At 35.6% G+C, this 25,909-nt stretch overlaps 1 protein-coding gene across 1 annotated transcript in view; it reads left to right on the forward strand.

Annotated features, from left to right (window-relative positions):
• The window catches only part of CNTLN (centlein), a 184,743-nt gene that overhangs the window by 111,102 nt on the left and 47,732 nt on the right, over positions 1-25,909 (forward strand). The window contains exons 15-19 of the mRNA XM_042877561.1: positions 6,387-6,478; positions 8,549-9,069; positions 11,653-11,827; positions 14,194-14,287; positions 14,959-15,182. Of these exons, the coding sequence (XP_042733495.1) occupies positions 6,387-6,478; positions 8,549-9,069; positions 11,653-11,827; positions 14,194-14,287; positions 14,959-15,182 (1,106 nt within the window). The remainder of the gene's footprint in view (positions 1-6,386; positions 6,479-8,548; positions 9,070-11,652; positions 11,828-14,193; positions 14,288-14,958; positions 15,183-25,909) is intronic.

Consider the following 25,909-nt stretch of genomic DNA (forward strand, 5'->3'; position numbering starts at 1 on the left):
GGGGAAGTCCTTGTGTGCAATATTCTGCAAGAGCAGTAGAAGTATTCTGCTAAAGAACCATGTTTTGGCAACAAAGCCTTATCATTCTGTATCTCATTTTTCTGCTGTTAGTCTGTTTCATTTCATGTGGTAACGTTGACCACTTGAGTGAAAAACTGAATGTTTTTTTTCCTTTAGTTTGCTTTATGATACAAAAAAATAATGGAAATCTCCATCTGCTGAAGTTGGAACATCATTGTTTCCTTTTGTGTTACTTCTTATGTTTTACTGTCACAGTCACACACAAAGCTGAAGAAAACTAGCAAAGGTTTAAAATACCAACTTTTAAAAGCAGTTCTTTATTTTTGCCAATGTAGTCATTCTTTGCGTAGAGAGAAGTGGAAAGGCAACCAGCAGTGAAAAAAAGTCAAGAGTCTGCTGAACACTAACCTTGTGTTTTCAATAAAACAGTCAGATCTGTGACACTGCCAGCTCTTTACATGTTTGATACTGTAACAGCTAGTCTTTTTTTTCCCCCATTTTTCATTAATATTTTAAATGAAAATATATTCTTTTTATAAATGGACTAGTGGGTACACAGTTCTGGTTTGGTTACTGGTACAATCGTTGTTTTAGAATTAGAACTGAGAAAAACTGTTCAGTTCCTAGTGAATTACTTTACAAAAATTTTAGATAGGTCTTCCAGCATGTGTTGTGACAGGTATTATTTAGATGAACAGGGTTGGTGGTTTTTTGTTTTTTTTTTTTTCCAAGTTAGAAAATCAAGTCTGACAATATGCATTAGGCAATACTTTTTTTAGCATGTACGGCTGAACTGATTCCAGCCATTTTCAAGCTTTTACCATTTGAGGTATAAAAAAGTACTATTCAGTCTGTGAAAAGTAGTTTTCTTATTTATCCACTTGCAAATGCTAGGATGTTTCAGTGCTGCAGACACTTTCATGAGCTGGCTGATATTTTCTGGAAGAATATATTAAAAAAGACTGAGGATTGATGGCTATCTATGGATGTAATTGAGAGCTTTTAAGTAATTCTGGCTCATGAGTTACAAAGGTATGTGCACCCTTTGCCCTAAAATAGTATTTAAGTCCTTTCCCAAATAAAAGTAAAACCTTTGATCTGTTATCTGGCATTTACTGAGAGACAAAATTTGATGTGATCTGAATACAGTTTTTAACTTCCTAGCCAAGTACATTTTCATTTCTGAAATGAAACCCAGAAGGCCAACTGTGTTCTGAGCTGCATTAACAAAGGGGTGGCCAGCAGGGAAAGGGTGGTGATTGTCCCCCTCTACTCAGCTCTTGTGAGGCCCCATCTGGAGGACTGTGTCCAGGCCTGGGGCCCCCAGGACAGGAAGGACGTAGAGCTCTTGGAGTGGGTTCAGAGGAGGGCCACTGAGATGATCAGAGGGCTGGAGCACCTCTCCTATGAAGAAAGCTTGAGGGATTGTTTAGCTTGCAGAAGAGAAGGCTCCGGGGAGACCTCACTGTGGCCTTCCAGTACTTGAAGGGAGCTTATAAACACAAGGGGAAACAGCTGTTTACGAGTGTGGATAGAATCATAGAATCATAGAGTCACAAGGTTGGAAACGACCTGCAAGATCATCTAGTCCGACCACCCTGCCATTCCCAGTACCACATGCTACTAAACCATATCACGTAGCTCCTCATCCAGGAGCCTCTTGAACACTGCCAGGGACAGTGACTCCACCACTTCCCTGGGCAGCCATTCCAGTGCCTGACCACTCTCTGAGAGAAAAAGTTTCTCCTAATGCTCAAACTAAACCTTCTCTGGTACAACTTCTGGCCATTTCCTCGGGTCCTACTTTTTTTTCCTACTCGGGTCCTATAGTGATAGGACATGCAGGAAAGGTCTTAAACTGAGATGGGGGAGATTTAGGTTAGATATTGGGAGGAAGTTTTTCACACAGAGGGTGGTGACACACTGGAGCAGGTTGCCCAAGAAGGTTGTGGATGCCCCATCCCTGGAGGCATTCAAGGTCAGGCTGGATGTGGCTCTGGGCAGCCTGGTCTGGTGGTTGGTGATCCTGCACATAGCAGGGGGGTTGAAATTAGATGGTCATTGTGGTCCTTTTCAACCCAAGCCATTCTATCATTCTGTGATAAACCTGGCAATAAATTACTCAGCTTATGAAATATGTTGGAATTCGTTTTCTCCGTTGTAGATACCTGTGTCCACCAGGCATTTTAAGATCCAGGGATAGATTCTGGAAAAACAACGGAGCTTCTCTGGATTAAAAAAATTAGGCACTATTGTCTGACTTAAATAGATACTGGTTGTGTTTGTCAGAAGGAAGTGCTAGGTATCCTTATTCCTATTCTGTACCATTTTTCATGGATCCATAGAATCATCACAGAATGGCTTCACTGGAAGGAACCTTAAAGAACTTATAGTTACAACTCTCTGCTATGGACTGGGTTGCCAAGTAATAGGTCAGGCTGCTGGGGCCTTGAACACCTCTGGAGATAGGGAATCCACAGCTTCTCTGTTCAGTATGTCCCAGTGCCTCTCTACTCTCAAAATAATAAAGAATTTCTTCCTAACATTTAATCTAAATCTACTGTCTTTTAGTTTAAACTATTCCCCATTTTTCTCTAACTAGGAGACAAAGGTCAGGTAAAAAGGAAACTGTTCTTACCATTCTTAATTTTGTCTGTTCTAACTCAGCTGTCTAAGGCGTTTTGCTAGCATGAATTATTGTTCAGAATGAAAAAAATCCACATTTACCTCACTGTTCATGTAATTATATTTGCCTGAATGTAAACAGTGTGTTGTCAGAAACTTATGTCTCTTTCTCCAAAAGCTGGTAAAAGAGTCCATCTAATCCTACTCATAAAAATATGAAGCACCTCATTAAAGTAAGTGGTAAGTCCCTCTGTTTCTTCTGAGGCAGTTTGAAGGCTTCTGGCATTTTGGAGTCTCTCCGAATATGTCATGTCACCAGTTCATTAGTGTGAATGGCCTTCTCTTCAGGTGTTCAGTGGTCCTTTCCACCTTTTTTTTCTACTTAAACATTATTGAGAACATGGGAGATTAGTACTGCAATCAGTAAAACAATGGCTTTCTACACCATGGCACCTTTTATCTGTAGGGGGGCTGCAGAAGGGCAGTCTGACAGAATGACAGCTGACATTGAAGTGCATGTGAAGCAATGGTATGTTATTAGTTTCCTCCATAAGGAAAATATGATGTCCAGTGACATTCATCAATGCTTGCTGAATGTTTATGGGGACCAAACAGTGGATGTGAACACAGTGGTGTCTTTCAGCAGAGGTGGCAGCCATGTTCTGGACAGCTGTGCTGATAGTCATACAAAAAAATGAATCTCAATCAACTCATTGATGTGAACAGGTACATTATCAACAAGCAAACTGTGTCTGGAGCTGAATATTGGCTTCATTGTGTTGGAAACGATGGTGGAAATGTTGGAATATCACCAAGTGTGCACCAAGTGGATCCCAGGAATGCTCATACAGAAATGGAAAGTACAGTATATGCAAGTTTGCCAGGAGCTATTGAACCAGTACGAGTCAGAAGGTGACAGTTCCCTACATCACATCATCAGCAACGAGGTGTGGTGTCACCACTACAAACTGGAGCCAAAATGACCGTCTGTGGAGTGGCGACAAGTGAATTCTTCATGGAAGAAAAATTTTGGGACACTGTCCTTAGCGGGTAAAGTGATGTGCACTTTCTTTATGGATAAGAAAGGGATGGTCCTTCTGGATTTCCTGGAACCCAGACAAACATCATCTCTGACCAAACATCCTGACAGTGACTAAGCTGGAGGCTTAAAGTTACAGAGTCAAGCCAAAGAACATCTTTTAGTTGCAGCATAATGCCATGCCCCATAGCAGTTTGAAGACTGTGGAGCACATTTTCCTAGATACAGTGCCTTCATAGCAGCTGTGAAAGAATACATCACCTCCACTGATGTAGATTTTTATGAGCATGGCATGCGGGCTCTTGTTCATTGCTGGTGAATATACATAGCTAATAGTGGTGCTTTGTAGCTATACATTTGTTTTATCAAATAGTGTTATTCTGCTGTTGTAATTTCCGTGGAAATAAATAGGTGGCATTACTTCTGGAACAACTTACATGCCACTATTTATTATTTTTTTTTAATGGACATTTTTTTTCTCTGTAAAAAGGATTTACACAAATATTAGTAGGGAGAGTAGTATCACAGTTCAGATACCATTTGTCAGCGGTGTCAAACTACCTGATAATCAGATTTTGTGGCTATTAATTAGAAGCTAAGTGTTATGCTCCAAAGCTGGCAGTTAACTGTGTTTTCTCAGTGGGATATGTTTACTTATATAAGGCCATTGTAATTTAGTGACTGAAGATTGTGGGTTTTATGACTTACGAGTCTTCCTTGAGGATAACTTGGAATTTTTAGTGTAGGAGAATGGTGGGTAGATCCCATGTGTTGCTGAATAGATTGATGTGATGAATCTGTCTGCTGTTTTAGATAGACACACAGTTATAGCTAATACTGTTTCATTGCCTCCCTAACCAATTCCTGTGAACAAATATGTATCAATTAGAAGGAGAGGAGGGAGAGAAGAAGGCTGTGTAGGCCATTTATTTTCTCCTTGATAGAAGGGGTTATGCTACAGTGACATTTGCCTTTTCTTTAATGTATTTTGCTTTCGACTTCCATGGTAAAACTGAACATGTGCAGATTTTTCTGTCCGTTCTGCAGTAGTCATCTTTATTCTCATGCATATCATATGTTTATTTATAGATAGTTTTGTAAATTGTATTTTAATATATCCACATAATAAACATAACACCTTGTGTGCTTTGATCAGTTTCTTTGACTGTGGGAAATAATTTTTCTTTTCAGTGAATTACAGTAAATGCTGATATAAAAGCTGCAACAGACATTCAAATGAGTGAATATTTAGAAAAAGATGAAAAGCATGTTCATATTATCTTTGTGTGTTACTTAGAGAATGTTGTAAATGTATGCAGTACCACTGTGCTGGGGGACTGTAGTCTGAAATAACATGGGAACTAACATATTAATATCAAGGTAAAGGTACATATTCCCCAGATGCGTAGTTTTACCTTTTTCAGCTTTTATTATCTTTAGAATAGTGCTCCATTTATTTCATGAATACAGAAGTATTAATTGGCCATGACATGTTCCAAAGACAAAAGAAAGGTCTAATTCACTCTAACAAACTTGTTAGTCACTGTTTATATCAAGAGGATTGTGAATCTACAGAGAGTAACACTGTTTTCTTCTACACTTGCTTTGTTTATAAATCAAAAGTTTTTAAGTGACCTGCAGTGTCTGCTTGTAGTTTGAAATGATACTTCTAAAGCAGACTTTCACTGTATGACACAGATATTTATCCCTTAAGATTAATTCTTAAAAATAATTTCGGGGAAGAAAAGAAATGTGAATATTGTGTTCTTTTTATAGTGTTGAATTAATTTTTTTTTGTTGTTGTTCTTGAATATCTTTAATATTCTAAGAAAAAACTCCTTCTGAGATGTATAATTGCTTTTTTTCTGTAAGTAGTGAGAAATTTGTGAATGGTAAGCTTTTAAGCAAAATCTAAATGCAGTATATTTTACTTCTGATTTATTGTATATAAGTACCAGCAAACTTTTTCTTATGCTGTTGAATAATTAATTCTTAAATTATTCTTTTAGTGGGATTTTTAGTACCTAAAGTACATAGCTATATCTGAGAGCGATGCATAGAGTAAATTTTATTCTCATTACTTCTATCAATTTCTAATTGTTATGAATTCACAGCATTACAGTCCAATGATTTGTGTGATTTATCTGGTGAAGTACATGATCTTTCACTTATCAAAAAAGGAGTTTAAAGTTTTCATCCATCCTAATTCTGTTACTGTTTGCTTTGTTCACCAATCACTCTGATCCGCCTAGCAGGGGACAAGACCTAGAGAACAAAACTCATAGCGACTGTGTAGATAAAAAGGCAATGAATTCTGCTTTTAAGGCATAGAGAGAATAGTCTATAAAAGAATAAAAATGGGAATGAAAGTACAGCGTCTTTAACCTGCAGATCTATTGTACCTTTGAAAAGGTTGTACTCTTAAAAAAAAAAAATAAAAAAATACTGTGATGCTGCAAAGATTCATAATTATGTGACAGAGCACTTTGAAAAGAGGTCACTCTTTAGAAACTGACCAAAAGGCTTGTCAAGAAATAGACCATGTTATAAATAATTGCAGAAGAATGGATTTTCTTACAAGGTCTGGGTATTGTTTTAGTGTTATCGTAGGTGTCACAGTGTATTATTTATTCTCTGATAGAGATGTATTTATTTATACATATTTTTTTATATATATATATATATTTATTTATTCTGGTAGGGTTACTTTTTAAGCTTAGTGAAGATGATGGGAACAAGAACAGTACTCCAAAGAAGAATGTGGAAGCCAGTTCAGATCAGAGGCTACAGAAGGTAAGACAGCAAACCCACCAAACACATCTAGATTTTAACTTAAGAGTCATATATGTAAGCTAGCACCCATGCATTCAGGCCTCAATTTTCATTTTATAATTGAAAAATATGGATTTCCAAAATTATGTCAAAAATTAATTCTACTGAATTAATTGTGTGTATATCATGAGAGATAAGCATAGTAAATTAAAAGAATTGTTAGAGCTAAAGTGTTAAAAACTAATAAATGATCTAAATCTTGCACGTGTTTAGCATTTACCCATTCTAAGTTCAAATGTCCTGAGTTCTTTTGCTGATTATTTAACTTTATATGATATTGGATGTTAATCTCCACAAATCTCTTGATACAGAATAATACTGATGAATAATAGTGATCAATTATTTTCTTATTTTATATAAAATTTAGAACAACATTGCACCTGCAAATATTTTTAAATATGTGGGTTTATCACTTTTCAAAAAATAAATTTAATCTTTGGCTTAGCAAATATGTGTATTTAATCTTTACTGCTCAACATTCTACGTGTTCTACTTCATAAGCTAACAAGATGTTCTTAACTAGTTGCTGTTTGTATTGACATTTATAATATACACAAGTAGTTTAGTATGTTAACAGGTGTTCACTTAAGAGGGCTCACTTGTATTTTACCATATGTCTTGTTTGCTGCAAAGAAAAGACATCCTTCAAACAGTATTATACCTTTAGTTTCTCAGTTTGCAAAACAATATTTGTTTTATTACTTATAAATCTTTAAAAGCATGCTTAAATCGAATAAGCACAAATCTATAATTTCAAATGTCAGTTTGGGTATGTCTATTTATTTTTTATTTGTGAAATAACTTGTAGGAAGTATGGTAATTTACAGCAGATGATGTGATTGCATATACTTGTAACACTTGCCATATGGTCAGGCAATGAAGGCTGTCATCTCGTTATTACTGAATGACAAACATCATGTTAAAATAATAACACACAGAATAGGAAGTGCTCACATTCATTTATCTTAAGGTAGAGTGAGTAATTGAAATAATTTGAATGCTACCACCTGAAATGTCACACAGTTTATGCTTGGTTATCATCTATATCTCAAAACTATAATTTTATTTGCCAGGTACTACATAATTTTTATCTCTATGGGTATACAGAATTATGGTGGTACCTTAGGGATAAGTATAGAAGCTACTCATTGTTTGTTTTCTTGCACTTGTCATACATGACTTTAAGTGTTAGTGAGTGCAAAAGGTTTCTTTAAAGAACTAAGAATAATAATAGAAGAATCTCAGTTTAGGAATATAGTTGAAGAAAGGTACTAGTATTGCTTACCAGTGGCGAGCAAAAGAAAATTTATGAAATTCATCATAAATCTTGATTCCGTTGAAGTATTTGGAAAAAAATATATTTATATTCCTCATTTCACCTGGCAAGATTATGGAACCATGATACAGTCTATTCATTGTGGGAATGCTACTAATTTCTACCAAAGTTTGCTTCTGCAAACTGTAATTGAAAAGACCGTAAACATGGGGTTGTTTTTTCCTTCCTATGAATAGAAAATGTACTTCAGCCTTCGTATTCTTTAAGTACTGAGCTTCTGACATCTATTGCTATGATACTTTTTTTTTTTTTAAAGTTCAAACTAATATTTATTTTGAATATTTATATCACAGGAAAGAACATGTTGATTAAGATAGCTTGTGCAAAGTTGCCTGTATTTCAAGATAGTTTTCCTTCTTAAAATGTTTATTTAAATTCAATTAGTATGTATAACCAAATCAGTAACAAGCTTAAGATGCATCTGGAAAGTTCATTAGCATATTTAAACTTCTGTGTCACTTTGCCTGGAATTTTAACTTCTTTTACCATCTGCCCTTTGTTCAACAGCTGTATTATTGCAGCTAAAATGTATTCATCTACACTATGTTAGAATCATTTTTAAATTAAGTACTTTAGATTGCTTTTGTCCTTGTGCTTAGTATAATATTATTGTCATATAGTAAATATGTTTTAGAAGGGGATTTTATCTACTGGATAGGTTAACACATTATGAATGCATAAATTATTTTTGCTAGGTAGAACAACTAGAAAGAAGATGTAGAACTATTGAAAGGGCAATAAGGAAACAGAAAGAAGTAAACAAGGACTTGCTGAAGGAGAAAAATGATTTGAAAGCATCTTTAAAATTGGAAAAGGAAGATGCAGACACAAGAGAAAGAGAGCTGGAAAAACTACTTAAGAGGATTCGTGAAATAAAAAAAGACAATGCAGAACTTCAGATAGTGATTGGTGATCGGGAAAAAGAAGCTGCTTCCTTGAAGAGGCAAGTGGCAGAAGCTAACAGGTTGAGAAATGAAAATGAAGATTTGCTGAGTCAAGTGGAGGAGCTGACGTGTTTGCTGGGTGAAGCCAAAGCAGCGGCAACCTCTGGGCAATGTAATTGCAAGATAACAGGCACCAAGGTTAAATTAAAAGCAGCCAAGAAAAAGAGCTCTTTGGGACATCATGGAGCTTTTCTCAAACAGTCCATCAAGGTTATGAGTAATGTATTTGAGAACTTCCGTAAGGACGGCTGGGAGGATGTGAGTGAAAGCAGGTACAGCTCTCATTAACTTAGCCCTGTAGAGGGGACACTGTGCATATGTAAAGCACTAGCAAATGGAGATTGAATTTCAACTACTGTTGATTTCGTATTCAAAAAAAATACTGTCAGATCCTTTGAAATATCTTGGGAGGTCTTGTTCTGAGTTTATTGACTGAAATTTGCATGCAAAATTAGCCACAACTGCATGAGTATTTGAATAGGTGCCAGGAAACCCAAAAGAAGGCAATGCTTGATTTCTTCCAGTGATGCTATTTTCATGCAGTCATGAGGCTTGAAATTGACAGTTTGGCAGGTTGATTTAATTTGCTGGCCCTTTGCATATTCACCACTGACAGCTAAGGATTCCCAGGCAAGCCTACTAAGTCGGTTTAGTTATCTTGTGACATGCCAACCCGGGAGGAGAAACATTTTTTCCCCTTAATTTAGTTAGATAAATTTTGAATGACCCATTTCAGCTTGCTAGCAGATGTCTACAAGCTGTTTAACATCCTCTAAATTAAGAACCATCCACACTAATTATTTCATGTATGTTTTATCCACCGTCATTGTACTAACTTTAATTGAATCATAGTTAAAAATTGGTTCTTTAAAGGTAATTGTTACTGCTTAGAGTCTCAGTCATGAGTCACAGGGCTTTCTGAAAATTGCACAGGCAAGATTTGTAAATGTTCATGATTTTTACTTCTGCTTCTGTGTGTCTACACAAATGAGGCTGCAGTAAGCTCCTGTGTGAGCAGTTATCTCACCTTTCAGTACTTAATAGCAGGAGACACCTAAAGAAATTTCTCGAGTCTGTACTTACCCCAAAATATAGAGAAGCAGTAAAGAACATGGAGTCTTCTTTGTAGCTTTCATGATAACCTTTATATGTCATATGGAGCAAGTCAGCAATGGCAAATGAATTACCTTCTGCTGTCTTTTCCTATGCAAAATAGGGGCTCCCAAATACAGTATCTCAAAAGAGAAGAAAAGTTAAATACAATCTAATTTGTCTGTTGCTAACATCAGTACCAGTTTGTTTTTCTGTTTAATATTGGAGATCTGATTGTATTGAAATGTATTTTTACTTACAATTTCATTACAATTAACGAAATTTTATTCAGTTTAGCATGTTTTGCTTTTTATGACAAAGTTCAAAAAAAATTTGCCATTTCAAGTTGAGTTTGAAGTGTAAATTAATTGTACCCATAAATTCCTTTATACTTATATTCCTTTATCTTTAGTATATTTATACCTATATATCCTAATGTGATATATAAATATCAGGTTAGGAAATTTGTGACATAAAAGAGTGAGCATTTTTGAAGGAGATATTTCAAGGTGTCATGTTCAAAAACCAAGGGAGATTTCTTATCTAGCTTGTTCTTGGTTTTAATATATGCTATTCTATGCCAGTGGTATGTCAGACATTGACTCTGAATTTATAAATTTAAGTCATTTTGCTGTCTAAGTAAACTATTATTTGGAAAAATTCAGATGAGAAAATCATACACACACTTAGAAACATATCTCTGCTATGGCACAGATTACGTTGGTTTCTGTTCTTACCAATCAATAGAAATGCCAGTCTGTCAGCACAGGATTTGGTGGGCATGGTGTTCCTGTATAAACTCTTCTCAATTTCAGGCCTTCTGTCTGGTTAAGTACTATCCATCTCCAATCATTGATTTTTATGATGATGGAACTTTGTGAAGTCAGTTGTCTCTAAGAGTCTGAACTCAGTCTCTTTAAATGTCTTGGTTTAATAATTAACAAAATTGCTGTAGTCAAATGTTTCCTTCACAAATGGTTTGCACAAATGGTGATAAAGAACCACTGATGGTACAGAAGGTGATATTTCAAGATTTACGTTTTAAAGTAGACTGAACTGATTTAGAAAAAAAATGATTATCTGGGCCAAGGCTATGAACAACTGGAAATTAAAAGTGTGTTGATATTTTGACATCAAATCATAAATTGAAGGGAAAAATGAAAAGTTTGTAGTTGAACGTAGTTTTTACACCCAGTTCCTATCTATGACATGCAATTTGTGTGTCATAAATATTAAATTGTATAGAATTTAAAAGTGCTACAAAAGGGATATTAGAATTTTCACTGAAGTGTTGTTTATGAGCTCGTCTCCATCAAAAGTACAAATAAATTGAAACAAATTGTTACTAAGTATAGTGCATTTCTTTTACTTCCTATCGAATATGGAAATGCAGAGGACTCTTAATGTATCTGTGTAAGCCATTCACAGTCAAGAAGCACTATTAAGTGACTATTAAGTGACAGTTTTTCATATCTGTCACTTCTGTGAATGATGTTCAGGAACTCTACTCGTGTACTGAAATTCCATTTGACAGAAGGGACTGTCAGAGATGAGAAAACAATTTCAGAGATTTCTTTTTTATTGTACTTGTAAATATCTGCTGAATAAGTCACGTTAGTATTCTTTGGATTTTATAGTACTTTCTCTTCTTTCTTGCATGTAGTATTTTCTGTATGCTTGCTTATTGGCTATTTGGAACTTTTAAAAGGAATTGCTGATGCTTAGCTTTGTTTTGTTTTGTTTTCCCTCATGTGCTGTTTTAGTGACTCTGAAATACCAACTCCTGAGAGTCTGGAAGCAGTGACTATGAAGATAGTGCAGGATATTGATCTGTTACCAGACAGAAATAAACAACAGGGAAAAAAGCAAATACAAGATGGCAAAAAGCCCTGCAACACTGCACATTTAGAAGGCAAAAGCCAGCACTACAAGAAGAAGGTATATATGTTTTGTTCTCTAGTGCAGCATCTTGAAATTTAATAGTTAATATTATGACTGCTGTTCTCGTTTTAATTAATTTGGCTCTTGTAATCTGGGAAGAAAATCTTCTTTCAGGTATTCAGTGGTTAGGTAGAGCTTTATTATCATTCAGCATATTTTCTGAATTAGTCTGCAAAGTATTTGAAAGATACATTGGAGTGCAAAAGCTGTTTAAAAAATGTAAACCTACTGTAGGTTAGTCCTACTGTCTCACAGTCCAGACAAAGAATGCCATAGTCATTCAATTTAACTATTTCTCATTTGGATAAACCATAGAATTTATCTGAGTGACACAGTCCATAACAAAGAATATCTCCATTTGCTCACTAGTAAAATGATGTGTTGACTAGTCAAGCATTACTACTTTTCAGTTCATTCGATGAGTAGAAAATGTTATGTCCATTTTAGATTGTTTTGGCTCTAAGTCTGTCCAGGTGATTCTGTCAAAAGAAAAGTATGCTTTTAGCTTTGACTTAGCTCATTTACATTTATTTTGGAGATTTGAACCACTTGTCTTATTCCTAATATCCATGTACTGTTTTCTCCCAGAATGGGGACAGCTGGTTGTTTCTCAGGTCTTCAGATGCTCTTTGCAACCCATAATAGATGACTCATTTTTGGACTTCTGAGCAATGTCTAGACTACTTTTCCTCTCCTGTGTTTGCCCAAAGAAATCACTTTATATCATGGAGTTTAAAATACAAGTAGACACTATTATTTATTAGGTTAAGAAACAGCACTAAAGCACTAAGTAACTTGGTGCTGCTTGAAAACTGCCTTGAAATTCTGTTATGTACAGTGAAATAACTGTTTGAGGAGTTTGAAAACAGATTTCCTTTTCTTGTTCTCTAAAGTCTTATAATAAATACAAAATTTCTGGTCTTGTTATATATTTTGGTTTAATGTTTCTACCAGAAGATCCATTGTTTTGCCAAAAAAGCTGGAAAAAGGGAAATTTCTCCACAACTGTTTTGGTATGGAATACACACCATGAGCACATGCACATGATATTTGTGAAACTCTTGACAGTGTGTGCTGCTCCCATTATCTCCTGCCATTCCTTACTCAGGATATATAAGATGAGGCATTCAGCTGACTCCGGACTTTCTCGACTGACTGTCTTTCCTTTTTGCCTGCAATGCACTTGTTCTGTTCCAATTGGAAACAATAAACAGAAATACTCTGATACATTTACTTAGCAAGCTAGGGAATTTTGAGCATTCATAGGAAGTAGGAATGCTAAGTAGGAGTATATGCTTCACTGGAAATTCATCTGAAAATGTGTCTTGTTGTAAAAGTATACAAGATGGCATTGCAAAACAGTTCAGAAATGTTGGTGTTCTTTGCAGTATAGCAGGTTTTACCAGTATTCCAAACAGCAAAAATAATAATAAAAATCTTAAAAAACTTTTGAGGGGGACACTCCAGCTGCATAATGGTATTTTCACACAAAGAGAGGCTAGAAAAGCCTCAGATGCAAAATCTGGTAAATCACAGAATGAGAGAATTGTAGAGGTTGGAAGGTGCCTCTGGAGATCAAGTCCAACTCCCCTGCTAATATCAGTTCCCTACAGTAGGTTGCACAGGAGAGAGTCAAGACAGCTGTTAATATCTCCACAATCTCTCTGAGCAGCCTGTTTCAGTGCTCTGTCATCCTCACAGTAAAGATCTTCCGCATGTTTGTATGGAACACTGCCCATTTTCTCTAGTTCTTTCACTGCATGCCCCTGAAAAGTGCCTAGCCTTTTCAACTTCTCTCCTACGTTTAGTTAGTGATAATCAATGATGAGGTCTCCTCTCAGTGTTCCCGTCTCCAGATGGAACAATCCCAGGTCCCTAAGCCTTTCCTCAAATAGGAAATGCTTCAGACCTTTTATCATCTTTGTGCCTTTGCTTCTCTCTAGAAGATCATTGCTGTTCTTGATCTGAGAAGCCCAGAACTGGACACTATTCCAGATGTGATCTCACCGGGACAGAGCAGAGGGGGAGAATCACCTCCCTTGACCTGCTGCGACACTCTTGGAAAAGCACCCCAGGATACCTTTGTCAGACACTCAGTTTTTCTCCATGAGGATTCTTGGGGAAGAATAATTATCTACCTGTAATAGTTTGTTATTTTTGCTACATCTAATGGAAAGACAGAAATCTGTACTCTGTGGACTGGTATTGGAAAACCGATACTAACTGTAATTATAATTCAAGATTTTTTTTGTGTTTTTGATAATAATTTTTTGCTGTTTTAATTCAAACCTGAAAACTTTGGAATTGTGTTATTTGTCATATGGAAGTACTGCTAAGACGCATGCTTTCTGTTTTTTGTTTAGAGCCATTTACAGAAAAAAGACCTAGAAAAGTTACAGTCCAAGAAGAGGAAGATCCACTGTGTCATAACAGCTTATCCATCATTTCTAAGGAAAGGTAGGAATACTATATATTTTTGGAAAGTTTATAAATAATCTTGACGAAAATTCCTGCCAAGTATTTTGAAACTTCTTCCATTATGTTGCAGAGGCTCGCTTCATATGCAAGATTTGCTTGTTTAAATTAGCAGGAATATATTTCTAAATCATTATTTTAAAAGGAAATGGTCTTACAGAACGCGTCTGTTAAGCAACATCTTTTATCACAATTAAGATATTTTCTATTTTCCTAGCTCCTACCTATTGAATCTATTGATTAAAGTTAAGCTTTTCACTGTGTTTTGCTCTAGCTTGCCCTTTGTCCAGCACAACCATGGAAAATATTGAACTGCATTTTGGATCAAACTTTAAAAAAAAATAAAACAAACCTGTCTACAAAATAGTAAAGTCTTTATTTCTGGTATTATCATTCAGAGACTAGAGCCATTTAACTTTCAAGTCCATGTGGAATTTGCAGAGTTGGCACTTTAGAAAAATAGCATCAAACATTTATTGGGTATCTGAATTAATTTCTCAGTTCACCTACTGAGAAATATTGAGTATAGTATCCTAGAAAAAAATTTAGCAGCTAGAATAGAGTTTTGAAGGGCTAGAGAAAAGCCAAAAATCATCCTATCTATCATGGTTTAGTATCTGTGTCGGTTTAGTAACATGCCGTTTTCTGTTTAGTGAGCAGAATGAAAAGCAGAAACATCATTTTCCAGAAACAAGGCTATTCTGTTACTCTACTTCAGGAAACAATTAAGTCGTTGCAGCAGCAGATAGGTGTTTTACTGAATGAAAAACAGACAGCAGTATCTTCTGTGAAGGAATTTAAAGAAACAAATGAAAAACTAACAACTCAGCTACGTTTGGCTGGTCAGAGACTACAAAGTAGTAAATTGACCATACAGGTAAAGTCCATTTCATTATGGTGTCTTAAGATGTTTGGTTTAATTCTGTTATTTTGTGGAATTTTGGTAACATTACTTGTTTCTTAATTTATTATGATCAAAATTATGAAGTGTTACAAAACAGCATGTTCTATATGAGATTCTGAATCGTTTATTATGTACAGATGGTACTGAGACCTTATACACTTGACGTCCTTTTTACTTTGCTTATACTTTATTAACCCAGTCCATTAGCCCTTCTGGAGAAGAAGTGTTTTTCCCTTTGATACTCTACCTGTATTGTAATGGTGAAGAGGATTTCCATTTCGTCTTGTGATGTGGGAACTTTCATGAGAATTTAATACTATGAACCACTGTTCTATAAAGAAATGTCATTTCTAGAGAAAGCACTTGCGTTCATATTCCCTAGGAATAGAATGGTTAATGCAACTAGAGTTTTCTTCCAGAGGAAACTCAAACCAATTTCATGTCTGTTTAAACCTAGCTCTCTCTGTCAAGGTGGAATGCTACAGAATATGATTTATGAAGACAGAGACTGTAAAACTATTTGTTTAACAGTCCCAAAAATTACAGCTTCTTTCTTTACTTCAGTCTTCATTTCTTGTTAATCTTTTCCCATACTATCACTCCTTTTCCCCATTCTCATTTTTATATATGTATTTTGTGTTAATCTATATGCAGCACCTCAGCTGGAATTCTTTTCTACTTGTACTGTAGTGATTGGCCTGCCCTTTATAGAGCTGAATCAACAAACACTTTTGCAGTAATTGTCTCCTGTTGGTCACACACACATCCTGCTTCCAGAATTATTGTGCTACAACAGATGGACTTGCTGGAAGGAGGCAGACATTAAAAAAGAAATCAAATCCCCTCCCCCTCAAACTTCTCTCCATTTCTCTCTTTGCGCAGAAGGCAGAAACAGTATCAGGAGCAGCACTTTTCACTTTCTTAGTGCTGGGGAACTGCTAATTTCTAGAGAAGGAGAAATCTCATTTATGTTACTCATTTTGCATAACTGTATACATGTAATGATTTCTTCAAAAATAGTCTTGAAGGTCATTGGGACCAATGGAGATCTGCCTGTCTGGCAAAAAGTACAATAATGTGAAGTTTCATGGGCAGTATAAACTTTACAGAGTTCTATGAGTAATTGAGGTAGAATATTCTACTTGCTCAGGCATCTTCTTGATTTGCCTTCCTGGAAGACTACCCATCAGGTGTCTGTGGGAGAACAATGTGGAAAATAAAATTTAAAAAAATAAAAAAAAAAAGGAAAGGAAAGGTGATTATAAAAAACGTGGGTTTTTTTTTTTTGTTTTGTTTTTTTTTTTTTTTTTTTTAAAAAAAAAGGCAGAATTTGCACGAAAATAAGTATAGCTGTAATGTGAAAGACTGACTCCAAGTGAAATAGTGTAGTCTTGGAAACCAGTTTTATTTAACTTTGTTCTTTTGGAAAGTTTCAAAAAAAAAGAGGAGATCAGTCAACGGTCTATTTAAAGGGTGGTGCATTCTAAGCAAAAATAAATAGATGGTGCTGCAGGTACTCAAGGAAAAATCTTTATTATGCATGCACTTTTTTTTCCTTCTCAGCAACCAATTCAAATTCCCTTTCTTATAACTAATTACTCTTCAGGTGCCATACTAGTGCTACCAAGTGGGAAATTTAAAGCAGAGGCTTAGGCTACTTGCCAAGCGAAAATTACGGAGGTAAGGAACCTACACAGTCACTGCAGGGCACATGCATGTTTTAGAGAGAACCATGATTCAGACAGATGAAGTGATTGTAAAGCAGATATTTGTGAGGGTTTTTTAGAGTCATAAGAAATACTACAGAGAAGTTTTAAGTTCTGGCAGTGGAAATGATATTTTTAAAAGCACGTTTTCCAAGAGTAATGTTTTTGTTGTTATTTCTTATCAGTGCTCCTTTTGACTTTAGATTCTGGAACTGTTACGCAGATAGAAGGAAAAAAAAAAAGGAACAAACTGAGAAGTAAAAGATTTAGGCAATGTCTGGGTTCGGGGAGATGATTAGACACTTAGAATCAAACAAACAATCATGCACATATAAAGTTCTATAATTAATCTTGATCTTGAGTAATTTTTTTATCAGTGGTGATCTGGCAATGCTTGGCTAAGGTAACTGTAGCATTTTAGCAACTGTAACCACTGATATCATGGACTTGAACAAGATGTCATGTGACCTGAATTTAGCTAAGAAAATAAATCCATTTGGAGGCAAGGGCAGATGTTTGTGCACTCAGTTCTTCGTTATAATCCCCAGAGAATCTAATGCTAGAGGATCAGCTCTGGATTTAAGATTTAAACGTTCCAGATGTTCATTCTGAAACATTTTACAGTTGATACAACCTAAGAGCTGTCTGGCATCTGTTGATTTTCTGAATATATGTACATATATTGTTCTGTGTATTTTTCTCGAAGATCTGCACACAGATACATGTTTACATCTGTTTTTCTGGTCCATAGACTTAGGAATACTAAATTTCAAGGGGTTTGTTTTTTGCGGTCCCCTTGCGTCCGCCCCCCCCCTCGCCCCCCCCCCCCCCGCCCCGAAGAGTTTTTTGTTTTGTTGTTTTTTGTTTTTTTTTTTGTTTAGCCTTACAGTCTCTGCAGTAATGTAAACTTCTTTGTTTTATTTCTGCAAAAGCAATTCTATGCATATTTGTGCAAAATGACTTTCAAGTGTCTGCACATGTAAGAATCAAAGCTTGCATTCTCCAAGGATTCACATCAACACTGAGTTAAGACCGTCTGTTCAGAAGTACAGTAGTTACATTTTGCAATCAGTATATAGAAATCACAGCTGGAGCCGATACTTAATGTAGAAGCAAAGGGATTTAGCATTTCCTTAGTTTCTTAGTAAAGCATCAGAGAAGAATTGTTGGAAAAATCCAGGATTTTTTCTTTTCAATAAGATTTGTTCCCCCTCCCCCCCTCTTTATTCACTTCTATCATGAAGTGACTGTTTTTTTTGTTTTTTTTTGGTTTTTTTTTTTTTAAAGTATATTTAATGGTCTAGTATTAAATGTGGAGGTTGGTGGCCCTGCATGTGGCAGGGGGGTTGGAGATTCATGATCCTTCAGGTCCCTTCCAACCCTGGCCATTCTGTGATTCTGTGATTCTGTATTTATTGCTTATAGCAGAGCAGTACTAATTAATTTTATACAGTAGTTATCACTTCTGTCACAAAAGTTCAGACTAAATATATTGAATAAAAAAGGAATATCACACACGGGTTGCCATTAGCACTTATCTTACTGATGTTGTGGCCTCTCTCAGGTCTTTGCTGAAAAGATCTTTTGCATCAGTTCTGGCTTTCTTAGATGAAGACACAGAAAATACATCCCTTAATGGTATGCCATAGGCATTTGTAAAGTGCATGTATAAGACTGCTTCACTAGGAAACCTGGATCTTGAAGGACAGGAATGCATCAACTAGTCAGCTGACAGGTCCTTTGCAGAAGATAAAGTCAAGGTTTAAGTAAAATTTTTCAGATGCATTCTTGCAGATATGCAACTTCACTGATTTGGTATTTTAGAAGCATCTGTGCATTTTAGGTGCAGCTCAGCCAAGGGATTTTTTTGTGAAAGCATTATAAAAATCTCTCAAATTAAATTTGACCATTGAATTTTCTGTTCTCTTCGAATTTTGAGGGAACATATATTTCTCCCAAGTTCTTACTAAGCTTTTCATATGCAATTTTTTGCTTCACTGTCATTTATTTCTGAGTTAAATGAATTTTTTTCCTTCAGTGGCTTAAAAAGTTACTTTTCATGATGTGTATTGGGTAATAGTATTTGTACGTACAGAATATCAAAATGATACAAATTTATAAAATTTTTAGAAGATTTTACAATTTTGAACTTTTTAAGTAAATGGTAACTTTTTCAGGTAAGCTGGGAGTTTACAATGACTCCATTAGTATATGTAGCAATTCTGACTTGCTATTACACTGAAAAGTCATTAAAAATAAAACTATACAAAACTACAGAAAGTCCTGCCCTAATGACTTCATATTGTAAAAGTCTAAAAATAAACAAATAAAAAATTCAGGTTTTTTTTCTGTCTTGTTCAGTCTGTTTCCATTCTTACAGGGCATGTATACTTCTAGAATCTTGTAGAAATAAGAATGAAAAAACTAAATATACTTACATAATAGCTTTGTTAAACCTCAGTGCAAAGTCACGTCACAGCCATCCAATTTGGGCACTGGCTGCAGTAAAGTGATGAAATAACCCTATGAAGCTGATTTTAGAAAGATTTGTTCCCAAAAATATCAGGAGAAAAGTGATTTCTCCCTCCTTTGCTTATGTAGAATTGTACAGATTACCCCTTCCTGACTGCTGTGATAAAGCAGGATATATTGCCTGTACTGTCTGTGATCTGTAAATATAATCTAATGTTGTGGGCCAGTATGAAACTGCTGTCTTCTCTAAACTTTCTTGGGTATAAATGCTATGTTTATTTCTATTCTAAGGCCATAATGCTGTTACCATTTTGCATGAATATGTAGAAGAAATCTCACTGATGGAAGGCAGTTCTAAACTCAAAACAAACCCCAATTTATATATTCTTAAGAGAAAGCCTGTTTTTCTGGTCTCGCTAGAGAGTTCCAGATTTAAACAATGCTGCCTATAGGTAGAAGAAAAATATCTGTAATTTTTTATAGATTTTATTTTATAGAATTTAGATTCAAGGTCTGGACCTAACCCATGGTTTTCGAAGGCTTAGAATTGAGTACACAGAGAAAACACATACATAATAAATTAAGAGTGACATTAAGACTTGTTAGAGTTTTTTCTGAGCCTAATAAATTGAAAATCAGGCTAGGATGTCAGATTTATAATGCTCTGTGATTCTGTGAGGCTAGAATTTATTTCTTCCAATTCCTAGTCCAAATTTCTGCTGGGAATGAAAAAAGGCAAACTTGAAGATCCTTGTGGATCCCTTCCAACTCATGATATTCTGTGATTCTATGATTCTGTGATTGGCTAGTTAAATGTATTTGTTCAAATTCTCAGTTACTGAGTGGAGAATTTTTTCTCTGATAAACCACTAATTGCCATTGTTATGAAACAGTTCTCAAAGTTCTTCTTCTTTATCAGGGAAGTTGACTTAGAAATAAAATGAGAAATTTTCAAATGTTAAAATGAGTGTGGCTGAAGTTTTAAAATGTGTGTACACCAAGAAATGTTTTTGTTATTTGTTGCATTGAAAATGTGGAGTATTTTCAGGTTGGTTCCTTTAAAGAACTACTTTTGTGAAATATATTTATCATGAAACTGTGCTTTCATTACAAAACAAAATTAAAGCAAAATACCTTTTACACTTCTATTGATCTCTGAAGAAAAATTACAATAAACCTTTTGAATTATTGATGAATAACAGTTGAAGTACATTGCACGTAGGAAATGTGTCTCATTCATAAATTAAAGAGAACAGTTGGCATGAACTGGAACTATGAAAGTTGTGTCTTATATTGCTGTCAAAATAAAATAACTTAGAGATGGGTAAATTCTGGAAGAATGTACTGTAAAAAGAAATTGTGGAGACTACAAGAAGTTCTTAGGATTTAGTTAAAATCAATATGTATTTACCATAGTATGTAGAAATTTTAAAAATCAGGTTTCCATAATAAAAGAACAAATCTGTATCACAAGGATTAGCATGTTCTTGCCATGTTACACAGATAGATAGTATACGTATCTATTATCCCATCTAATCTATTTATATCTGATAGCATAATATGATAGCATATATTGTTATGAATATAACAATAAACACTAGAAGAGGTATTGTAATTTTTACTTTATTGATTTAAGCGATATGGAGCTTAATTTTCTTCACCTTCATGTGATTTGATCAGCCTTTCCGTGTGAAGTCTTTCTTATTATTAGGCAAAAAAATGGAACTGCATTTGCATTTTTTTACCCACAAATTTTCCTAAGTAACACACATAGTGAAGTTCAGCTAATATAATTTCATGAGATTTGTTTTTGTCCTCCCTTTGTTACTGAGTTCTTCTTTTAAGTTATACTAAAATGTTAAGGCCCCCAGTGCTTATTCCTACAGTTTGCTGCATTTTGTATGTTTTAGTACAACTCCTGTTCTTGATGACTTCTCATAACATTAACATCATGATTTTCACCCTTTTGCTGTTGAGCTTTATGGGTAGCATGTATCTAGTAAAGCACTTAGTATCCAAATTATTTTGAATGTTTCACAGTTTTGTAAGACGTTCATCTTTTTGTGTTCCTAAAAGTATTCTTATTGTTACTTCAACTCTGGTGAAGTCAATTGCCTATGTTTTCAACTTTAAAAAAAAGAGAACAAATTCCTAACAAATCATTTTTTCTGTAATAAGATATAAAATTTTCTTTGTATTTGCAATGAGAAGTCAATGGAAAACCGCAACTATTCTGGGATTCCGTATGAAAGTGTACTAGGTATTCATTATAAAAAATGTCTTCTCTGAATTCAGTGTGATCTGCTCAGGTAATTAAAGCTGACCACTGAGCTGGATTTGGTTCTCAAACCTGCTCTGTGGTATGAAGTTCTGTGGATTGCATATGCTTTTTGTCTGATAATATTTATACGTTGTGAATTCTCATAAAAACAAAAACAAACAAACAAACAAACAAAAAAACAACACTGATTTGGGAATTATTTGTAGAGAGGAGATTGCATTTAAGCTCTGGTAGTCTTGCAGATTGTTATGGAAAAAAACAGTTTGGGTTGCAAGTTAGACTTGTTCATTGGATTCCCCCATAAATCATTAATTATTATTAACTGTCAATATTAAATAGGAATTTTACTTACTAATCACTTTAATGATTTGTTATTTCCCAAGTATTCTATGAAATTTCAAGATTTCCAAGGTTGGAATACATACCATGGTAGAAAATATTTTTTTTCAGCTCTAATCTTGAATCAAAATCTCTCCGTGATGAGATCATAGAATCATAGAATCTTTTCAGTTGGAAGAAACCCTTAAGGGTCACCTAGTCCAACTCTACAATGAGCAGGGACATGTACAGCTAGATCAGCTTACATCCCTGTCCAGTCTGACTTTGAACATCTTTAAGGACGGCTGATCCACCACATTTCTCATCAATTCTTTCAATGCCTCACCACCCTTATTGTAAAGATTTCTTCCATGTGTCCAGTTTAAATATCCTTTCTTTTAGTGTGAAACCATTTCCACTTGTCCTGTCACAACAGACCCTGCTAAAGAGTCTGTCCCCTTCATTCTTACAGACCACCTTTAGATACAGAAAGGCTGCTCTCAGGTCTCCCCAGACCTTCTCTTCTCCAGGCTGAACAGCCCCAGCTCTCTCAGCCTGTCCTCGTAGGGGAGGTGTTTCATTCCTTGAATCATTTTTGTTGTTCTCCTCTGGATGCATTCTAACAGCTCCACATCTCTCCTGTGCTGAGGACTCCACATCTGTATGCAGTATTCTGGTGGAAGTCTCACCAGTCCAGAGCGGAGGGGCAGGATCACCTCTCTTGACTGCTAACCGCACTTCTTTTGGTGCTGCCCAGAATAAGGTTCGCTTTCTGGGCTGCAAGGGCTCATGTCCAGTTTGGCATCCACCAGTACTCCCAGATTCTTTTTGGCAGGGCTGTGTTCAATCCTTTTGTTCCCTATTTGTTATTGATGGTGGAGATTGCTATGACCCAGGTGTGAGACCTTGCACTTGGACTTGCTGATCCTTGTGAGGTTCCTGTGGGCTCACTACGCAGCCTGACTAGGGCTCTGTGAATGGCATCCTATCCTTCAAGTGTGTTGACTTCATCCCACAGCTTGGTGTCATCCTTAAACTTGCTGAGAGTGCATTCAATTTCACTGTTGATGTCATTGATGAAGATATTAAAGAATAATTGTCCTGAATACAGACCCCTGAGAGAAACCAGTTGTCACTGATTTCCATCTGAGCTTTGAGACACTGACCACCACACTCAGGGTATGATCTCACTTGTCCCTCAGTGTTCCATTGCATTTTGAAATTACAGAATAAGAATTACTTTAAAGGATAAGCTGCATTTTTTTTTAATATTGTTTAGTATTGTAATGTTTAGTATTCTGATACACTAGACTGTTCTGTGGGTGCTACCAAAAGGGAAAAGATAGATGCCTTGGTTTCTATCAGCCATATATGCAACCATGGAAGTCTGAATCTGTATATATATAACTGCCTGTTTAATTAGAGATTTCTACTTAATAATTGATTCTTTCTCTCATTTCTGAGCTAGGTAAACATTTTCCTGATTGTATTCTTATGAAAAATTTTCAGGAGTCATAAGAATTTGGGAGAATACTTCTGCAGTTCTTCGTATTGTGAATATTAAATGACAAGTTGATTATTCTCTTTCCTCCTAATACATCCTCTTTCCTTGCTTCCTATTCCTTTGTTTCTGACATAATCAATTAAATAAATTTCTGTCACTGGGCAGATAGGGAGCATAAGGTTGGTAAAGTAGGGTGCTCAGTATGGTTAATAAGGGTAAATGTATGTAATATGAATCATGAAGATACAGTTTTATTCCTGTTATGAAAAGGTGGATTACCTAACAAATTGAGGGAGAATGACCATGGGATTATGAAAATGGCTGTAGAAACTGAAAGTAAATAAAAATCTTACAAGCATATCCATTTATATTGTGTGTCCCTCTGCCAAAGCAATTAATATTCTTTAGTGATCTTAACCATATTTCATATAGGATATGGACTGAAGTTAAATAGTATCACATAGCACACAGTGTAGACTTAATGTGGAAAGGAGCACAGACTTAATGTTCATATCAGTTCATATCTTAAGGTTAAATTGGCGCATATAGGTAGTACTTAATCATTTCCTCTGGTTCAGAATCTCACATACCATGAAATTAATTTTTCAGCTGATCCCTCACATGAATGATAACATTATTTTTTTTCCCTGAGATAATGTTTTACACCTTATGCATCCATTCCTTTTGGATATACTGTGATATTTATGACAGTCTGTTTGCTCTCTGTTTTAGAGGTAAAATCTTTCAATCATTTTTTGTAATGTGTGACAACATGAAAAATCCAAGCAAGTGCAGGAGGGTATCTTGAGTCATTGATAGCAGTTCTAAAATTTCAATCATCCACCAGACACTGCCTGAAAAGTATATATCATTATGACCTCACAAAATTTTTAATAAGGAAATCATTACATCATAATGAAAACCAATACATTGCTCAAGCTGAGCAAGCGGAATGGCTTTCTCCTTGGAACCAGGGACTCTAAAGAAAAATGAGAGTCCTAGTAGAAAATAAGTTGAGCATGAAATCCCAATGCCACTGTGAAAAACAATAACATGTTTTCTGGTATATACACCTTGAATGTATAGAGACCGTATGGAAGGAGCAAAGAGAATACGTTTCCTTTGGCTTTGAAATGATTTGCTCATAGAGTACTCTGTCTGACTGCCCTCACAGCAAATGTCTTCCTTGGATCTGATCTAAATCTAAATCCTAGTATCTGATCTAAATGGCATAAAGCCATTTTCCCTCATCCTCTCACTACATGCCCTTATAAAAAATCCCTCCCCAGCTTTCCTGTAGCCCCTTTCAGGTACTGGAAGGCTCTGTAAAGTCCTCCCGAAGCCTTCTTTTCTCCAGGCTTTAAAGCCCCAAGTCTCTCAGCCTGTCCTCATATGGGACGGTGCTCCAGCCCTCTGATCAACTTCTGGACCTGGTCCAGCAGCTCAGTGTCCTTCTTGTGCTGGGGGCTCCAGAACTGGACTCAGTACTCTGGGTGGAGTCTCACAAGGGCAGAATAGATGGGCAGGATCACCTGCCTCAACCTGCTGTTCCCATTCTCTTAATATAACCAAAGATATGGTTGGCCTTCTGGGCTGCAAGTGCACATTGTCAGCCCATATTGAGTCTTTCATTAACCAACACCCCCAAGTCCTTCTCCTCAGGGCAGCTTTCAAGCCATTCTCTGCCCAAACTCTTGGTTGGGCTTGCAAGCATATCCAGAAGAATCAAAGTGGAACTGACAGAAGACCATCTGAAGAGGACTTTTCAAAAGGATTGGAAAACATGCAATCCCAGAGAGCAATTAGAGGTTATCAAAGAGGAGATTAAATGGTAAGTCAAGTTACCATTTACATGATGTTACACCATCAGACATTTACAGACGTTACAACATCTAAGAAAAAAAATTGTCTGTAGATTCTTCAATCTAGCAAGGGAATCCTGAGAAAAGATTCAAGACACAAGATTGAAGAAAGATAGAATCATATTGAATCTAAGGTTTATGGTTTTGACATAACAGAAAATGGCCATTGGAAAACGTACAACAAAAATAATCATAGAACTCACCTTTTCATGAGATTGATTTCAAATCTCTATGCCACTACATATCTTCCACTGTTTCCCCCTTATTCAAAAATTTGTTGCTTCTACATGAAACTTAAGGAAATGTAATGAATTCAAGAAGTTTTGAAATGTAAGCATATTGTGAAAATTATTATAATTAAGAAATAATATAAAGTACAAAATATATATCTGGTGTCAGAGAACTGCAGTGATATTGGACAATCAATCTAAAGAAGAACTGGATTGAAAACAGCTGCTTCAGTTCAGCAGTAGGAAGCCTACAGGAAAGAAAAAATGTCTGTTCTGTGACAAGCATGAGAATGATTGAGACACACAGAGAGGATATGTTTAATGATG

This window comes from Lagopus leucura, unplaced genomic scaffold (assembly GCF_019238085.1).
Source record: "Lagopus leucura isolate 7727_CA_CO unplaced genomic scaffold, USGS_WTPT01 Super-Scaffold_100018, whole genome shotgun sequence".
In the NCBI taxonomy this organism is placed as follows: Eukaryota; Metazoa; Chordata; class Aves; order Galliformes; family Phasianidae; genus Lagopus; species Lagopus leucura.